Below are 15,406 nucleotides of genomic sequence, written 5' to 3'. Positions count from 1 at the left end.
AAGAAGATTTTTAAAAATTTTCTCTATATATTCCTATGTAAAACTTGATCCCCCAATTGTGGCCCCACCCTACCCCCGGGGACCATGACTTGAACAAATTTGAATCTACACTACCTGTGGATGCTCCCATTTTAATTTGAGCTTTTCTGGCCCAATAGTTTTTGAGAAGAAGATTTTTAAAGATTTTCTCTATATATTCCTATGTAAAACTTGATCCCCCAATTGTGGCCCCTCCCTACCCCCAGGGACCATGATTTGAACAAACTTGAATCTACACTACCTGAGGATTCCTCCACACAAGTTTTAGCTTTTCAGGCCAAATAGTTTTTGAGAAGAAGATTTTTGAAAAATACCAACACATTTTCAATAATTCTCAATTATCTCCCCTTTAAAGAGGGCGTGGCCCTTCATTTGAACAAACTTGAATCCCCTTTACCTAGTAATGCTTTGTGCCAAATTTGGTTGAAATCTGCCCAGTGGTTCTTGAGAAGAAGTTGAAAATGTGAAAATTTAACAACGACGACAACGACAGACAACGGATAAATTGTGATCAGAAAAGCTCACTTGAGCCTTTGGCTCAGGTGAGCTAAAAAATTCTATTAAAAAACTATAGATATCCAACTTTAAAAAATGAGATTATAACTCAATTAACTTTACATTTGCAAAAAATGGATTAGGAGGATTAAGGACGATTTAGTTTACAGTTTAAACAGACGAACTGCCAAGTAAATTCAAGAATGAAATATGTTTCTTGTAACTGAATTTTCAATCATATATGGCACAAAAATAAGACTATTTTTCCATATGAACGTCAATAAACTGAAAGATATTTAGATGTATACACATAAAACCAGTCCATTTATTCATGTTCTACACAGGTCATGTACATGTTTGCATCATAGGCAAACAAAATCATATGACATCAATAGAATATTTGCAGCAATATGCGTTTGACGATCAATATTCACTGTTGATACTGTAAAATCCTAATTAAACGCGAGGAATTAATATCTGCGTAAAATCGCGAGAAGCCCATCTCGTGAATTCTAGAATCTTGCTTTTAATTTTGGGACACATGAAAACTACATGAAACTACGAAAAAATTTCGGCATTCGCGATTTTATGTTCTCGCGATTTGTTGGTAAATTATTGAATCGCAGAATTAAGTACTCGCGTAAAATAAGGAATCTACAGTACTCATGGTGCATAGACAGTGTGTGGGTGTGGTAGCTGCATGGTACAGTGTGTGGGTGTGGTAGCTGCATGGTACAGTGTGTGGGTGTGGTGGCTGCATGGTACAGTGTGTGGGTGTGGTGGCTGCATGGTACAGTGTGTGGGTGTGGTGGCTGCATGGTACAGTGTGTGGGTGTGGTGGCTGCATGGTACAGTGTGTGGGTGTGGTGGCTGCATGGTACAGTGTGTGGGTGTGGTGGCTGCATGGTACAGTGTGTGGGTGTGGTGGCTGCATGGTACAGTGTGTGGGTGTGGTGGCTGCATGGTACAGTGTGTGGGTGTGGTGGCTGCATGGTACAGTGTGTGGGTGTGGTGGCTGCATGGTACAGTGTGTGGGTGTGGTGGCTGCATGGTACAGTGTGTGGGTGTGGTGGCTGCATGGTACAGTGTGTGGGTGTGGTGGCTGCATGGTACAGTGTGTGGGTGTGGTGGCTGCATGGTACAGTGTGTGGGTGTGGTGGCTGCATGGTACAGTGTGTGGGTGTGGTGGCTGAATGGTACAGTGTTTGGGTGTGGTAGCTGCATGGTACAGTGTGTGGGTGTGGTAGCTGCATGGTGCTCACCGTTGAATGTACACTGGTGGTTGGGACAGATGTCGTGGGTTCAGAGGTCAGCAAGGGGTCGTGATAATCTACAGGCGAGCACTGAGGCACATCAGGACCATGCACAGTAATGGACCCATTCTTCAAGTCCCTTAACTCTTTCATTGGCTGGACCACAAACGTTCTCTCATTTACTGGTACATATGTTACTTCTGTAAAACAATACAGTATATGGCTAGCCTCATTCTGTAGTATTATTCATAAAGTTTAATCAGCATAATCTATTTTGTTAATCACCTGCAAACTCTTTTTAATCTATTGTATAATGCATAAAGATTAAATTACAATTGAACATATGTATCTTGAATACCCATGAATATTACAATGTGATTTGGAATTTCCGACCACTTATTTTGTCTAAGTATGTTTGCTTCAACATTTTAAGTCATAAAAATCTCTCAGTTTTTTTCACAGCTAGTCTAAAGGAGTTTTGAGATAACAAGGTTTGACTGTACATCTATTTATTTGATCAAAGCATTGAAATTGCAACCTTTATTAAACCATGCCCCCCCTCCCCCCCCAAAAAAAAATACTTTACAATGTACCTGATATGCATCCAGTGAAATTGCCAGTCTTGTTAGGGTCTTTGTATTGCGACTCCATGTCACTGAGGACTCCTGGGATCAAGCCCCCTACTAACATTGTGTCCATGTCCTCCAGAAGTGTGTTGGTTATAAATTTTCTCCTCCAGTCTGATCGATCAACCTGCATCAAAATCCAGAATATAACTTCTTCACTTGCATCAAAATCCATAAAAGAACATCTATACATGTAGTTGCCTTAAAATGTAGATAATAACATCTATAGTTGCATTAAAATCTAGAAATAACATCTAAAGTTGCACCTTAATCCAGAAATTAACATCTATAGTTGCATCTACCGGTAATACAGTATCTCATAACTACATGTATATCAAGTAAAAAATTCATAAATGACAAATATCAAATTAAAAAGAGGAACAGACAAAATTCAAATAAATTGAAACATACATTTCTAGAACATGCAAAAGCTAATCAAAACATTCTTTAATATCAAAATCTGCAACAGTTTAACATAAAAGAAAAAAAACAACAAGTTTTTTGTTTTTTAAACTGTCTCAATACAGTGCTCTCTCTTGTGCAGCTACATGTACATGTAGTTGTTTATGCAGTGAGTAACAGTTTTTCCCCCATAAAAGAATTATAACCCATAACTAGACACGACCTCGTTGCGAGTAATGAGTGGGTTTTCCGTTTGATTATGAATATATGATAGGGTTAAATCAAAATGTTGACATTTGGTACGAGTTACTATATCAACTTCCTTTTAAACTAATTTTTGGACCTACATTGGAATATTGAGATTTCCGGAAAAGGTCATTTTAAAACTGCAACATCTCTGCAATGCGTTGTCCAATTTTAAAACAGTTTTTAGTTTTGTATTCAGTACAAAATGTCTACAAAATGCTTTAAAAATCCAAAAATTGAAATTTTGGAATCACTTCCGGTGACGACCGGAAGTGACGGACAACCTGCTCATAATGAAATTTGATAAGTTTAAAACATACATGTATGCTGATGAAAAGAAATCGTAAATTTTTTAATTTGAAAAATTTAAAAAACACAACTTTCTAGAAATGCTGTTTGAGCATACCATAAGTGACGGATGATCATGTTTTTACTATTTGAGATATTTGAGTTTTAAGAAAAATGTTAAGAAAAAAAAGAATAATAATAATAGTGAAAAATAGAGAAAAAGAAACCCAACAAAAACAATAGGGTCTTCCGTTGGAAACGGAAGACCCTAATAAAAAGGTTCACATATAAGTTCCAGAACCTCTTTCCCTACATTGTAATTCCCTGCCCCTCATGCAGAATCTCTGTTAGTGAATAATAATGAATTGTATATATAGACATTTAACATATAAGTTCCAGAACCTCTTTCCCTAATTCCCTGCCCCTCATGCAGAATCTCTGTTAGTGAATAATAATGAATTGTATATATAGACATTTACAAAAAATTAGTTCTGTACAAGATGTACTACATAAATAAAATGAAAGAACAGATCAAACTGAAAGTGTCAGGGCATCTTTCAACATGCACTATACTATACATGTATCAGTACTCACACTGTGAATGTCTGCAGCCTGCATCATTATTGATTATTATTAATATCTTTCATAAAAACACGGTCATCAAGACAAAACAATATCCTTTCATTTAGGGATTAACAGTTAATCTGATATGTCAAACTATCTAGATTATATAGGCATGCTCATCCACAACCAAAGATTGATGCGAGTTTTAATTTATACATTTAAGGTCAGATGACACGTTCCTCGAGCATCTTTTTTGTACCTCCTTTTAATAAAAGAGTTCCAATAAATTTATTATTATTTATAATAATGTAGTATGATTAAACTCTTATTAATATATATATAAAAGCTTATATGGTCAAGTGCTTAGAGCTGTAGCCGCTCGCTGTTATGAGCTAAGTACCATAGGTCTTGAGTTCAAGCCCCGGCTGGGGCAGAGGTAGAGTTCCTATATAGTTTTTATATCTGCAATTCAAGTGTATTTTCAAGATTACATAGGAAATTGCATAATCTAGTATATTGCAGAAATGTCTGGTAAGGTATCCTACTTTTTTGGAAGAAAGCTTGTCAGAGTAGTAGTAAATCAATAACAAGTTCCTTGAAAAAGTTATATAAAATTGAGGAACGTGTTGTCCGACCTTAATACACATTTAAAAAAACAAAATCTCTGTCATGTTAGTGTATACAGGGTTATTTTCCCACCATTTAATTTTTAACCTTCTAAACTTGCAAACATTTCATCTCACCTTCAATTCACCAAGACATAGTTATGTTTTAAATAAAGAGCGATAATATGAAACATGGAATTCGCCCAGTCTTAAATTAGCTCGCTAAAAACGAGGGCAAAAATTAAAAGGGGCAAATATTTCCCTGTATACAGTAATTTATGCAAATCGATATGAATAATATTGAAATAAAAAAAAAGAGTTATTTAATAAAAATATAAGGTGCTATTGCTTTTATTTTTTAAAATCACTTTTAATACAGTAATAGTTTAGCTGTGCTACAAAACTACCATTCAAATATACAGGTATACTATGACATTTCAAGGGGAACTAATTCAACTTAGCTACCGGTATTTCAATTAAGCCACTAGCATAGAAATTTTCAAACCAAGAACAAATTAGTTAAAAAATCAAAGTTAATGTGTTTGAACTAAAAATAGACTGACACTATGTGTAAATGCTCGACTTACTCACACAGAGGACACCCAAGATGTCATTTATTACTACACGTATTGTGGAGAAGATAGAAACAGAGAAATATGTTAACAATTACTTCTGCACCTTTAGATTTGATCACATACCTTCATCCACATTTCCTCTCCCTCCCGTTTGTATATAAATTTGTGAGCTGTTCCATCACAGAAATTCCCCTTTACTTTCTCCTCATCTGTAAATTTACATTACACATTACCAGTATATACCATACTGTGATATGACTTAATATATATAATGTTAGACCATTAAAACTATTTACGGTAGTTTATTTAATTTTATACTTTCATTTTAGTGACTTCAAATTACTGGTTATATCATAAAGATGAATACCTATATAATCAGTTATCAATTGCTATCTTTAAATAATTCAACTCCACAATTCAAGAACGTATGCAATGACCAAGTCTTCAGAAATCTTCCAGATCACATCCCATAATTGTACATTTGTATTTAATAATTTTGATTGTTCATAAATTAAAATAATACTACAAACTGCAATGTATATGTCTGATACTGTATAGATAAACATTAACACTCACACAGACGTTTCTGTAAATTCCACACTGCTCTCACAAAAGAGGTGCTCAGTGAAACTATGATGTAATCTCCCCTACAATAAATAAGATAAAAAAAATTTGATGTCAAAACCATAAGTCGTAAACTCTGGCAATAAATTCTTTTATGTAATTTTTTTTCTCTAAAATTGGAAGGGTGAATTGACGAGTATCACCAAAAAGTCATCAGAAAATTAATTTGTAATTGGTTATAAATTCTTTCCTCACAATATTACATGTAATTTGTAATTGGTTGTAAATTCTTTCCTCACAATAATACATGTAATCTGTAATTGGTTGTAAATTCTTTCCTCACAGTAATACATGTAATTTGTAATTAGTTGTAAATTCTTTCCTCACAGTAATACATGTAATTTGTTGTAAATTCTTTCCTCACAGCAATACATGTAATTTGTAATTGAATGTAAATTCTTTCCTCACAGTAAAACATGTAATTTGTAATTGGTTGTAAATTCTTTCCTCACAGTAATACATGTAATTTGTAATTGGTTGTAAATTCTTTCCTCACAACAATACATGTAATTTGGAATTGATTGTAAAATTTTTTCCTCTTCAAAATGTACAAATTCGTGATTGCGGGTTCTGGATGATCACGACAATGAACTTGCCTATTCTTGCTGAGTATCACCAACAGGACCATTGTTTTGTCTGTACAGTTTGTCTTGAAGATGAAGGAGAACTGCTCCTTGTTGGTTTTGGCTGCCTCACCAAGGGGAATAAAATTATAGTGGACTACAGATTGCCCGGTGAATATTCCTGATGCCTCTGCAAACCAAGATTTTTGTAAACTAGCATTGCAAAACAGATTTACTGAAATCTTTCAGTAAAATGTACAGGCTAAATTGATTAGTCATCATTTGACATTCTGTCATCATGTGAAATTTGAAAACATTGAAACAAGATTTGTATCATTAAAAAGAAATTGCACATACCAAGTTCACACTGCTTCCCAGCAAAGTTGCTATGAGAACAATCACATTCATAATGCCCCTCTCCCCATCTCTCAATGCATACTCCACCATTCAAACACAGATTCTTTGTACACCCTTTTTTGCAGCCCTTCTTTAAGCCTTTTTAAAGAAATACAAACACATTTTCAGTTCATTTTTCTGGTCGGATTTTCAGCATGTAGAATGATCCACTGATAAATGTAGAACTTCTATTTAAAGAAAATCACAACTATATTCAGCCAAACTTTGCTGTGACTGAATGCACTTGCACCAAGAAAAAAAAATTCCAGATTTCCAATGATTTAAGATATAGAGGTTTAAGTACATAAAATAGTGGCTGGGAACTCCAACTCACTTGATATTTCATCAGTATTCGAGATATCCATGCTTGAGTAATTCAAGCTGTACAATACCTTCTACACTCTTGGAATGCTCCTGAAGATCCAACAGACGGTCCCCGATTTTGAATCCTCGGATGCATCCCCCGTATTTCTCCAGGGAAGTGACATTGACTGGAGCTCCACCCAGGTACATTCTCAGAAATGGGGGCAGCATTTCTGCGGGTCTTGGCGGACTTACAGTTTCCCCTACAAAATTGAACATCCCTCTAAGCAAATTTATTTCCAATGAATATAGCTCTACCAATATACTGTAAAATAATTTCATTTAAAAACAGCATCATTCAAATTATGATATAATAAACAGCATTATACATTCTCCCTCTCCTCAAGAACCATAATATAAGTACGGTGCATGGAAATAAATTGAACTGTTACCTTCTCCTGCGAATGGATCGATTCTGTAGCTAGACTCCAATTTATTGTTTGAGAGGCTGAGGAACGTGACAGTGCCATCCACAATTATCTTTGTTGGCTCCAATACAACTTGTTTCCAGGTAGGCTGTATGATACCTGCAGAGAAAAAACACACAAAAGATTTTAAAAACAAGTAGTTTCAATTAAACTATCAATACATGTCCTAGATCACATGGATCATTACATGTATTCAGAAATACTAGTGATCAAAGCTTTTACTCATAGACCTACCAGTTTTTTTGGATAAAAATTCATAGGACAACTTGTACTTTTTCCATATCTTTAAACCAAAACGTTTTGATAAATTTTCTATTTGGAATTAATTAAAGAAACAGTTTTGAACTATAGTATTTCATTAATTTTTTTTCTTACTTGACTCCAAAATATATGTCAACAAACTACATTTGGCTGTGTATTCTATTTAATAGCCCTTTTGGCGGAATGCAGCCTCCGCTAAATCAAGTATATAGCTAAATGCCATGTATATATATATATTTAAGAATAGTCAAATTCAGAAATATACTAATTCAAATCCATGACAATGTGTTCAAAAACTAATTTCCGCCAAATATCGTACACACCAAATATAATACGTTTACAGTAGGTCTTTGTCAAAAAAGGGTCTCTATATTATTGATGCTCACAGAACCTTAAATTTTCGTCATATTAGGTAGTGTAAAAAGTGGATCATGATCAAAATTTAACAGAGATACTTATCATTTCTACTGGGGTTTGAACTTGGGTACTCCGATATACAAATCCAGCACTCTACTTAGCAAGCTAAGGGTTAACTTACTAGCCAGAGCTAGAAGGAATGCTATATACTGGCTTTACCACAAACATGAAAACCTTTAATGAGCACTATACACTGACAAAAAGAAACAAGATCAGGGACAGATTCATTTATAAACAAACCTGGAACTTCTATGTCTTGGTGGAAGATTTGCTGGAAGTTGTTCCTTGTGAAGCGCAGTTTCTTGCCTTCCACTACCTCCAGTTGGATGAAGTTGTTCAGTTCATCGTACATGTAGAAGATGAGGGCCTTATAGACCTGAGTGCGGAAGCTGAAGATGATTCTCTCCTCCATCTCCAGGGGGTTAGAGCTGACTCGCAGGTCAAAGAAAGCTGTCGAGTCTCCAGTAATGGTCACTGCATTCTCATTGATGTCTGCAAAAAAAAGGACATATGTTTATCATTTGAAGTTCTTTCTGAAAGGGCTTGAACTTCTGTTATTGTTTTTAACAAAAACAATGAGTATCTCTATTGTGACTATATTCTGTCATTTTTAAAAAGTTTCATGGAATATTGAAAAGCACACCTCAGTCAGTAAATTCCTCAATAAACGCAAGGATATAATATCTGCTTAAAAGTGCAAGAAGCAGTCTTGCAGATTTTAAAATCTACCTTTTATTTTTCAGACAGTTTTGAGCCATATGAAATCCTGACAAAAAAATTGGTGCTCGCATTTTATATCCTCACAATTAGATGCAAAACAATGGAATCCTGGAATTAAGTACTCCCATAAATAAGGAATTTACAGTACTGCGTTCTGGAAACATTCTGGGAACACTTACTGGTCTCACAGCTGTGGCCGGAGTGTGCCCACTTGTTAGTACATATGCACTGGTAATTGTTCCACTTCTCCACACAAAGGGCTCCGTTCTGACAGGGATCTGGTGAGCAATGGCGTCTACAGCCACTTAGAATGTTGGGCATGCTGGAGAAAAAAATCCCAAAAAATTATCAAACTTTAACTATAATTGCATCTCCTTTTAAAATATTTTGAATGAGCCTTAAAAATGACAGTAGTGGAAGATGATGTGTCTTTAAAATGCCTTTTCAATACAAGTGTACATGTAGTTACATTCATTGTGCATTTTGAAGTATAAAGTACATACTCATCATAAACATCAAAGGTAAGATCCCGAAGCTTGCCATTGTACACTAATCCCTTCACACAGCCAATCAAACCAGGCAGGTTGTTGTATGATCCATAGCTTAAATACAATGCAATTTGTTACAATTGAAAGGATCAAAGTACATGTATTTGCAAATAAAAATGCATATTATATAAAACTGAGTTAAGATTAATTCATCCAGAAACATAGCCTTGTTCAGAAACACTTGACAGATATTCCCAGTAGAAATTTTGAAAGATATGAATCGATCTCTTACCTATACAATTTTCCTCCTAGATACAGTAAACCATCAAATGTAATGTTATTGTGGAAAGGAATGGTCACAATTCTCCTCTGGGAGTCCAGTCCACACCTGACCTCATGAGAACTAAGTTCAAAGGTCACCCGGTGCCAATCACCATCGTTTACCAAACTGTTGGCATCTAGCGTCTCACTCAGGATAACTTTCCCTTTGATTTGCATTTCCATCTTAATGGCATCCTCTTTAGAAACAAGAACAAAGAAATTGAAATATTCAAATTCTTACTCTTATTGCTAGCCCAGGACCGGCTCATTAATCAGACACGGCTAGTAAAGATGATTATGACAAACATGATGATAAATAGTATCATTAAAACTACTGAATATATAGAAAAGAAAAAAAAAAAAAAGCATATGCCACACTTCATCTTTTGAACGAAACATTTTCCTAAACCTAACTTTGTTCCAAAAACTATATAGGTACATGTATATGCATTTTCTTACAGTATTTACAAACAGTCATCATTACTGTATAAGAATTTAACAGAGTAGTTCTTCATTGGCTGACCTGCTTCTAGAGTGACCTTGAACCAGTCCCCGTTGGAGGAGGACTGGTACAGGAGGAGGGCGGAGCTCTGGTGAGTACGGAAGCTGAACTCCAGGTCCCCGTACACCCAGCCCGGCAGCTTCAGGAAGGAGTCCTCTGTCACAAACGTCACTGACGACGAACTCAAGCTGTCCTCTGTAAAATCAAACAGATCAAGCATTGCAGTCTACATCACTACACTACAGCAGCAAAACATGATCAAAACATACAAATTACCAGTGTTGATTCTGATTTCAGTCTCTATTGTGAACAAATTTCTGCTTACTATTTCCCCAGCATTTTAGAGGGCCAATGCTAAGGGTTCCTTTAGAGTCTGGAGTTTTAAAGTCAGTGTATTGGTACACAGTAATTTCTCCAATGGGCAACTGGCTCTTTATTCTGTTATATCCACCATCTTCTTGAGCGACCAAGTCCTCTGAAATCATAATGAGGAAGGGTCCAAAAAAATACTTATACGTAAAATGTAATAAATTAATTTTTGGAGAAAAAGCCACATTATCACTTTAATAAATGTGTTTGTGGTATATAGGTACAGACCCTGAAACGTGCTACTACACCAGTTGCACGGTACGGTTCGTTTCGTTTTGTGAACGGTACGGTTCGTTTTGTGAACGGTACGTTTCGTTTTGTGAACGGTACGGTTCGTTTCTTGCACGGTACGGTACGTTTTGTGAACGGTACGTTTCGTTTTGTGAACGGTACGGTTCGTTTTGTGAACGGTACGCTTTGCTAAAAATAGCTGCACGCTTTGTGAACGGTTTGCACGTTATGTAAATGAGATAGGCGTGGCCTGAACGCTTTGACTTTGTATAAATTGAACGTTTCGATATTTTGTTTCCAGTCGTTCATTTTCATTTGCTCGTACATGTACGTGTGCATTTACACGAAATTTTATGAAATATAGATACAGAATATAAGAAATAAATGATGAAATACCAATGTGTATTTAATTGAAAATGTTGTTCGAATCATGCACAAAATAGCATGCAGAGTCATTTAATTATTTGACGGCGGTAAGAGTGATTTTTTTACGCCTTACAAGGCATGTGTTAACAATTCACGGGGTACATATGGTAGATGCGCAATAAATGAAATTTTCTAATAGTCAATAAACACCTTCAAATAAATTTACTGTGACACAAAATGGACACACGATTTGCGGTTCGTAAAAATTTGAAAGCGACAAAAAATTATTTCATTCAAGCTCATTCAGATATCGTTGTTTTGAATTATAATATTAATGTCGTTTTCGTGTACAACCTGGTAAATTTCAGCTGTATTTTTGATTGTGCTTTGCAATTTGTCGGCGAGAACAATGATGTTAGGGGGAAAAAAGATTTGGTTTTCCGCCGAGGAGTATTTAGTCCAAACAAAAGACATGCCCCCCCCCCCCCCCACCTTCCAACCTGCGGGATTCACCTTTTATTTCCATGTACATTTGTGCACGTGTGTACCACCCTCAATTAAAATACAAGCATGTCAATATGTATCCCCTTCCCGTACCTGTGATCTCCATGCTGTCGGATTCTTATTCTCAACAAGGTGTGAATTTGCTGACAACTTTCACCCCGGCCAATGTCTCCGTAACGGGAGCTCTTATTGTTTTGATAACGGGGCTGAAAGAGAAGCCCTCGTGTATTTGTGGTATACTTGAACTCATTCATCCATGATGAGGTACACCGTAATTGTACAGCACCACAGACTGATTACTTTGCACCTGTACTTGAAGAGGAAACTCCCAAAGAACCAGACGTGTAAGTATATGTAGATGTCGCATATGTAATTTCTAAATATGTATATGTATTGTTAAAATATACAGAACAAAATCACAACCCTCATTTTTACAACACTATCGGTTTTTATTTTTTTTTTTTACAACAGACTCCAATTTTTATTATTGTGAAAACTTGGTCAAAATTAGTTAAATCTACATGTGTCACTTTTCATCGTGTAAAATTTTTTTTTTAAAACCCAGACAAGGAATTCATGTTTCTGTCTTCGTGTCTCAATTATGGAAAGAATGGTTGCATGTATGCACATATATTATGCTCAATGATAAAAGATTGTTGCACATACCGTACTTGCTTATCAATGTGTAGGACTTTTAATTTAATTATTCTTTCGAGGTCGTATCTTTATAAACAAAGCCAAAAGTTTAGTCATTCAATAAAACTAAATTTACATTATACAATCATAAGTCACTAACACTATACTGCATTCAATGTAACAGACTTAACCAACTGTTAACAACCATTTAATAAAATATTGTAAATTATGCAAACTTTTTTATGTATGTTCGTGTGATATGTTTAAAAATAATAATAATAAAAACCCATCAATAATGATACTGGATATCAAATATCAGCAATGAAATCAACGTATACTTGGGATCATCTTCACGGGCACCACAAAATCTATTTTGATTAAAATTATTTCCACGATTGTCCCAAAGTTTGATTTGGATTAAGGTTGATTCGATTTACATGTAAATTACTCTAAAATCGATTAACCGGCGCCAAAAGTAGCTTATTAAATTAGCTTATTTACATGTACCAAACTTGGTTGCCAACGATTTGTAAAACCTACACGTACATTCAAGTATCACATTTGCGTAAAATTTCATCGTTTTCACGAGCGCCCCAATATAAGTTTACCTAAGTTTGCTCTCAAACCAGCCTTTTACGATGCTACAACTTTAGAATTTATTTGAATTATTCTTAATTTTGATTTGTAGACGTAATTACATGTATTTTAAAACCCAGGGCGAGGAAATAATTGAGAATGTATAATATCGATAATATTTTAATTACTAGTATAATGGATTAATCTTATCGTATTCATGTATTAGTACTAAAACTTTCATCGCCCGCGAGTGTAGGAATCCTGACGTGCACCTGGGAATAAGAGACGCCCCTTGTGTATATCTTGTATATTCTGTGTTATTTCCAGGGTTTTTCCCAAGTAGAGCAAACAATAGGCTTTAATTATATATACACAAACGATGTCTAAACGAACAAAGCAGCAATATCCCGACCGATTTAACAAAGGCAATCGAGACTCCATAAAGATAAAATTCATACAAGCATACAAACTACATGTATTTACTGTTGTGAATACTAGTATTCATCTAAGCATCAAAAGCATTCCTTTATTACGAAAAAAAAATCAAGAGTAAGAAAGTGGGCGCTTCAAATGTAGATTCGGCACGAATCTGGGCGCACAAGAGCAGTGAAATTTTCATCGGTTAATTTTGCACATTTTTCGATTTATAAACATTATTTGGTTTCTGTTGGACGTAGAATGGTGGAAAAAGGGTTTAAAATGAGAAAGGTTTTGTCATAATATTGGCTTGAATATAGCAACACGACGGAATTGAAGCAAAATCCTAATTTTCTCTCTATAAATTTGAAACGCGTAAAGATAACATATTTCAACATTAAAAATGTTGCTTTAAAAAAAAAAAGAAGCATGGAGAGACGACCCAGATACGATTAATATAATACTTTTTCAAAAAATGTTTTGATGATATAAAACAAAGTCTAGATATAAGACAATATTGTTCATTTCCAACACAACTTAATACCTAATACTGCAAGTCTGGTAGGGCACACTGGTTTTATTCTGGATTTTAAATACATGTACATCCATGCAGTGTTTTGGGTTCATATCCTGCTGCTGACTCTTTTATTATTATTTTTTATTGTACATGTATATTGATATAGCGTTATGTTGAATTATAGAATACCGGTATATTTTTATTATAATCGTAATTGATTTCTGCCGTATGAACCCTATTTTCTGTTCTTATTACTAGTTTATTACAAGTATGATACACAATGTAACCGAAACAATATTCAACATTTATATACATGTATATATATAATTTTGGATTCACATTTCCATAATAGCTTTTTATCGGTTTACCCGTCAATGCCCTTGTAAAAAGCTAATATGAGTTTTATTCAATTGCCGGAATAGACATGTACCGCTTAAACTCTCAACAAAATATAGTTTGAGAAACCAATTTTTGTTCAAGCCTGGCTGCACACAGCATTTCGAGGTTATAGACATTGAAATCCTACTTGATTTCTGCAAACTTACATGTAATACATGTGGAAATCTCAAGAAAATATAACTATCCATTACATGTACAGTGTAAATGTCTACATTAATGAACTGTATCATTATACCATTATCACAGTTGCAGGTCCCCATAGAGCAGCCTGGAGTAAACTCTGGGTCAGTCTTTCCTATGTATTGTACCACACCACCATCTATGGACTTGAAATGGGTCAGATTGCTCAGCCTGTAGTTAATAAATTGACAGTGAGACAAAATACATGTATAACCTTTTATTTATGATTACAAAAATAATACCTCCTCACCCCCCTCTCCCCACCATTACATACAGTAGTTAACACTTTAAACCAATTTTACCAATCTGAATATAATTTCAATTTCTTTATTAACCAATTAAGGTCCCTCAAGGGGCAACATGAAGACTGTTGACATACAACATCCAATGAACATAAAACATTCAATAAACATATACAAGAGGGAAAGAGCTGGATGATTTAAAGAACTATGACAGACATGAACAATTAAATAGTATATATGTATATATATATATGTATAATTATGTATGTTTCCGTACATTCAATATAGTGTCTTCTATATATTTATGTTAAACACCATACATAAATATGTCAAGATACAAATGCACATACAAATTTGAAATAGTTTATCATATGATTGAAAAATAAAAAACCAATATTTAAATAGGAAATACAAATTAAGGCAATGCCTTTTGTAAAAATTTACCAACAGAGTTTAATATATCTAATTCTTATATAGTATATATAGTATATATATAGTTTTAAAATATCAGACAGATACAAGTTGTGAGGGCATGGACTGACCTCAGTGGAGCATTGAGGCAGTTATACTGGATATATTGTTCACACCAAGAAGATATCTTGGTCAGCTGCTGTAGCTCAACAAATCCCATCTCCCTGTAAATAGACAAAACTCCAGAGATAATTGTTTAGATATATATATGCACTTTACTCATATGTTATTAAAAAGTTTGTCAAATGACTGCTCACACATAAATTATAATTCTTTATAAATTTACTTCATGATCATGCAATTTTCTAAATTTCTAACCCCC

At 34.7% G+C, this 15,406-nt stretch overlaps 1 protein-coding gene across 12 annotated transcripts in view; it reads right to left on the bottom strand.

Annotated features, from left to right (window-relative positions):
- Window positions 1–15,406, bottom strand: part of LOC128165382 (axotactin-like) — a 48,090-nt gene that overhangs the window by 7,471 nt on the left and 25,213 nt on the right. For 10 of the 12 annotated variants that reach the window (XM_052829860.1, XM_052829862.1, XM_052829863.1 and 7 more), the window contains 17 exons: window positions 15,156–15,248; window positions 14,427–14,542; window positions 10,502–10,651; window positions 10,198–10,371; window positions 9,646–9,871; window positions 9,369–9,467; window positions 9,045–9,187; window positions 8,386–8,637; window positions 7,432–7,566; window positions 7,069–7,242; window positions 6,638–6,775; window positions 6,314–6,470; window positions 5,670–5,740; window positions 5,217–5,302; window positions 3,944–3,961; window positions 2,381–2,540; window positions 1,797–1,987 (listed from right to left, as the gene is read on the bottom strand). In XM_052829860.1, the coding sequence (XP_052685820.1) occupies window positions 1,797–1,987; window positions 2,381–2,540; window positions 3,944–3,961; window positions 5,217–5,302; window positions 5,670–5,740; window positions 6,314–6,470; window positions 6,638–6,775; window positions 7,069–7,242; window positions 7,432–7,566; window positions 8,386–8,637; window positions 9,045–9,187; window positions 9,369–9,467; window positions 9,646–9,871; window positions 10,198–10,371; window positions 10,502–10,651; window positions 14,427–14,542; window positions 15,156–15,248 (2,383 nt within the window). The remainder of the gene's footprint in view (window positions 1–1,796; window positions 1,988–2,380; window positions 2,541–3,943; window positions 3,962–5,216; window positions 5,303–5,669; window positions 5,741–6,313; window positions 6,471–6,637; window positions 6,776–7,068; window positions 7,243–7,431; window positions 7,567–8,385; window positions 8,638–9,044; window positions 9,188–9,368; window positions 9,468–9,645; window positions 9,872–10,197; window positions 10,372–10,501; window positions 10,652–14,426; window positions 14,543–15,155; window positions 15,249–15,406) is intronic. The other 2 variants (XM_052829865.1, XM_052829867.1) reach the window with 1 other exon arrangement.

The sequence above is a fragment of the Crassostrea angulata genome, chromosome 10, assembly GCF_025612915.1.
Source record: "Crassostrea angulata isolate pt1a10 chromosome 10, ASM2561291v2, whole genome shotgun sequence".
Classification (NCBI taxonomy): domain Eukaryota; kingdom Metazoa; phylum Mollusca; class Bivalvia; order Ostreida; family Ostreidae; genus Magallana; species Magallana angulata.
This window is presented reverse-complemented; position numbering and strand designations above follow the sequence as displayed.